Source organism: Thunnus maccoyii, chromosome 3 (genome assembly GCF_910596095.1).
Source record: "Thunnus maccoyii chromosome 3, fThuMac1.1, whole genome shotgun sequence".
NCBI lineage: Eukaryota > Metazoa > Chordata > Actinopteri > Scombriformes > Scombridae > Thunnus > Thunnus maccoyii.
In genome coordinates this window covers 36,994,603-36,996,900 of record NC_056535.1, presented here as the reverse complement: position 1 = coordinate 36,996,900, position 2,298 = coordinate 36,994,603, and the positions used below count along the sequence as shown (strand labels likewise).

Here is a 2,298-nt window from a genome sequence, read left to right as displayed (position 1 = left end):
TCTTTAGTGGCCCTAATCAGGCCCGCTGCCCCCCCCCCCCCCTGCACATGTGCAGCAGCCTGATCAGACAGACAGCAGGAAGGTTCCCAGGTAATAAAAGTGTAACGACCTGCTTGTGTCGGGTCTGTACCTTCAGATATCTGCAGCGGCGTTCCCTCCGCTGAGGCCGTGAGGCCAGTTAACCATGAGATAATTGATGCTTCTCTCCTATTGTTGTGTGGGCCTCGCCCACTGGCCTCAGAGTGTGGGAAAGCTAATCCTGCCTGGGACTCATGGCTTTGTAATGCTAATGTGGGCCTATAAATAGAGGAGAGGGCTCCTCAGTCAGATCACAGCTCACTGTGCTCTCCCAGAGAAGCTCTGCACTCCACCAGAATGGCTCCAACCAACAGCAGAGACTCTCCCGTCTCACTGCTCTCTACCAAAGACAGACACAAAGTAAGTGCTGCTTTACATCCGCTCACATCACTGCATCCCTGCGCTGCTTCTCTACCTGCTCACTTTACTCACCGCTCTCCTCTTTGCTTCCACAGTTGAGGAAACCAGTTGTGGAGAAGATGCGCAGAGATCGCATCAACAGCTGCATCGAGCAGCTCAAGGTCCTGCTGGAGAAGGAGTTCCACAAACAGGATCCCAACGCCAAGCTGGAGAAGGCCGACGTGCTGGAGATGACGGTGGTGTTCCTGAAGCAGCAGCTGCGGCCTCCGAGCCCGGCCAATCAGACGGCTCACAGCGAGGGCTACTCCCAGTGCTGGAAGGAGACGCTGCACTTCCTGTCCGCCAACTCCCTGAAGGCGGCGACGCTCCCGCACCTCCAGCAGCTCCACGCCGCCCACAGAGCCGGCCAGGACGCCGGCCAGGACGCCGGCCCCGCGCCGGCCCCTTCCTCCCACAGCCACATCCAGGGGCCGCTGAAGCAGCTTCCCAGCCCGGCCAGAGCCGTGTGGAGGCCGTGGTAGAAGCTCCACTCGCTCTCTCACCTGATGGATGTTCACCATCATCACTGCTGTAGGAGAAACTTCTGCATTCAATAATATGATGAACGTTTTCCTTCATGTTGGACAAGAAGCATCATTTAAAGCCGTGTTGCTGTGCAGCTGCTGTTTGACTCCTGTGGAGTTTAACTCTCATACTGAACTCATGTGATACATGATGTCTCCCAGATGTTTAATCTTCCCTGTGAAGTGACTTTATTGTGACCTTTTGTAAAGGAAAACTTTATTATGTTTATGTGCTGTTGAGCCCAAACAACATGTGCCTTCTGATATTTGAATAAATTCACTTTATATCTTTAAGCTGTTGAGTTGTTTTCATTTTGATTCCAGATGTTAAATCATATCTACATAATTTATACATCATGCTACACTTTATTAGAGTCACAGGCTCAATAAAATCGGATTTAATGAGAGAAAATAATTGTGTTTCATATATATTTATATCCACATGAGCACATGTTTAAGTATGCATACATGTACATGTGTATACTGTATGTTATATTTATATTTTTATTGATTTTTGTACAGTTTTCTTGTGTAAATCACAACAAAGTTGGATATAATGGATTACAGTTGGTTTAAAATATGTATTTCTGGATTTATGCTCATCATTGAATACATTTACAGTAGATCTACATAATATAATATATTGTAGTTAAATATTTGGCCTCCATCTCTTCCATAAATCAGAATCAGTTTTAAACAAGGACATTAAAGCTGAAGATAATTTAACATAGACATGTGACTGTTATATTCGAGCTGGTAGGTGTATGAACTGTAAACAGGACAGACGTCATACATAAACACCTGGACTGAGTTTAATGTGTGATTTAAAACAATAATTAGTATAAATTTTATTTATAACAAAGCTTTCAGATACAGAATGAAGTCAGTCGAGGTGGAAAGTTCTGCACTTCGCTACAACTTTGAGGTTCTTGTACATTTTTAGCTGCGTTATATTTCTACTGTACTACGTTTATCCAACAGTAAAATATAATAAAATGCTGCTTATCTACACAATACTGTAACTACATGAAGCTGATGATACTGAATGCAGGACGTTCTTCTTCCATCACAGTTTCATCACATGTTTCACTTCAGAAGGACGTCAGAATATTTGTACTAGAATTTTAAACTAAAAAAAAACTGAACCACAATTTTTTGTATTATATATAGTATTTAATGTTTTATTCATTTGTATTAATACTTGTGTCCTGTAATGTACTTTATACTGATGCCACATTTCAGAGGTGGAAGAACATCTTTAATAAAGTAAAAGTAGAAATACCAAAGTATTAAATAT

At 43.1% G+C, this 2,298-nt stretch overlaps 1 protein-coding gene across 1 annotated transcript; it reads left to right on the top strand.

The window, feature by feature from the left end:
• Positions 1-325: 325 nt before the first annotated feature.
• LOC121893840 (transcription factor HES-5-like) lies at positions 326-959 on the top strand. The gene is made up of 2 exons (XM_042405937.1): positions 326-438; positions 534-959. The coding sequence occupies exons 1-2, from the start codon at positions 376-378 to the stop codon at positions 957-959; spliced, it is 489 nt and encodes a 162-aa protein (XP_042261871.1). The 5' UTR covers positions 326-375.
• The last annotated feature ends 1,339 nt before the right edge of the window (positions 960-2,298 follow it).

Bases quoted from the DNA above. Each gene is read 5' to 3' on its own strand.
- LOC121893840 (XM_042405937.1), top strand. From the start codon at position 376: ATGGCTCCAACCAACAGCAGAGACTCTCCCGTCTCACTGCTCTCTACC. The intron at 439-533 runs GTAAGTGCTGCT...TTGCTTCCACAG, and splicing joins CTACCAAAGACAGACACAAA to TTGAGGAAACCAGTTGTGGA.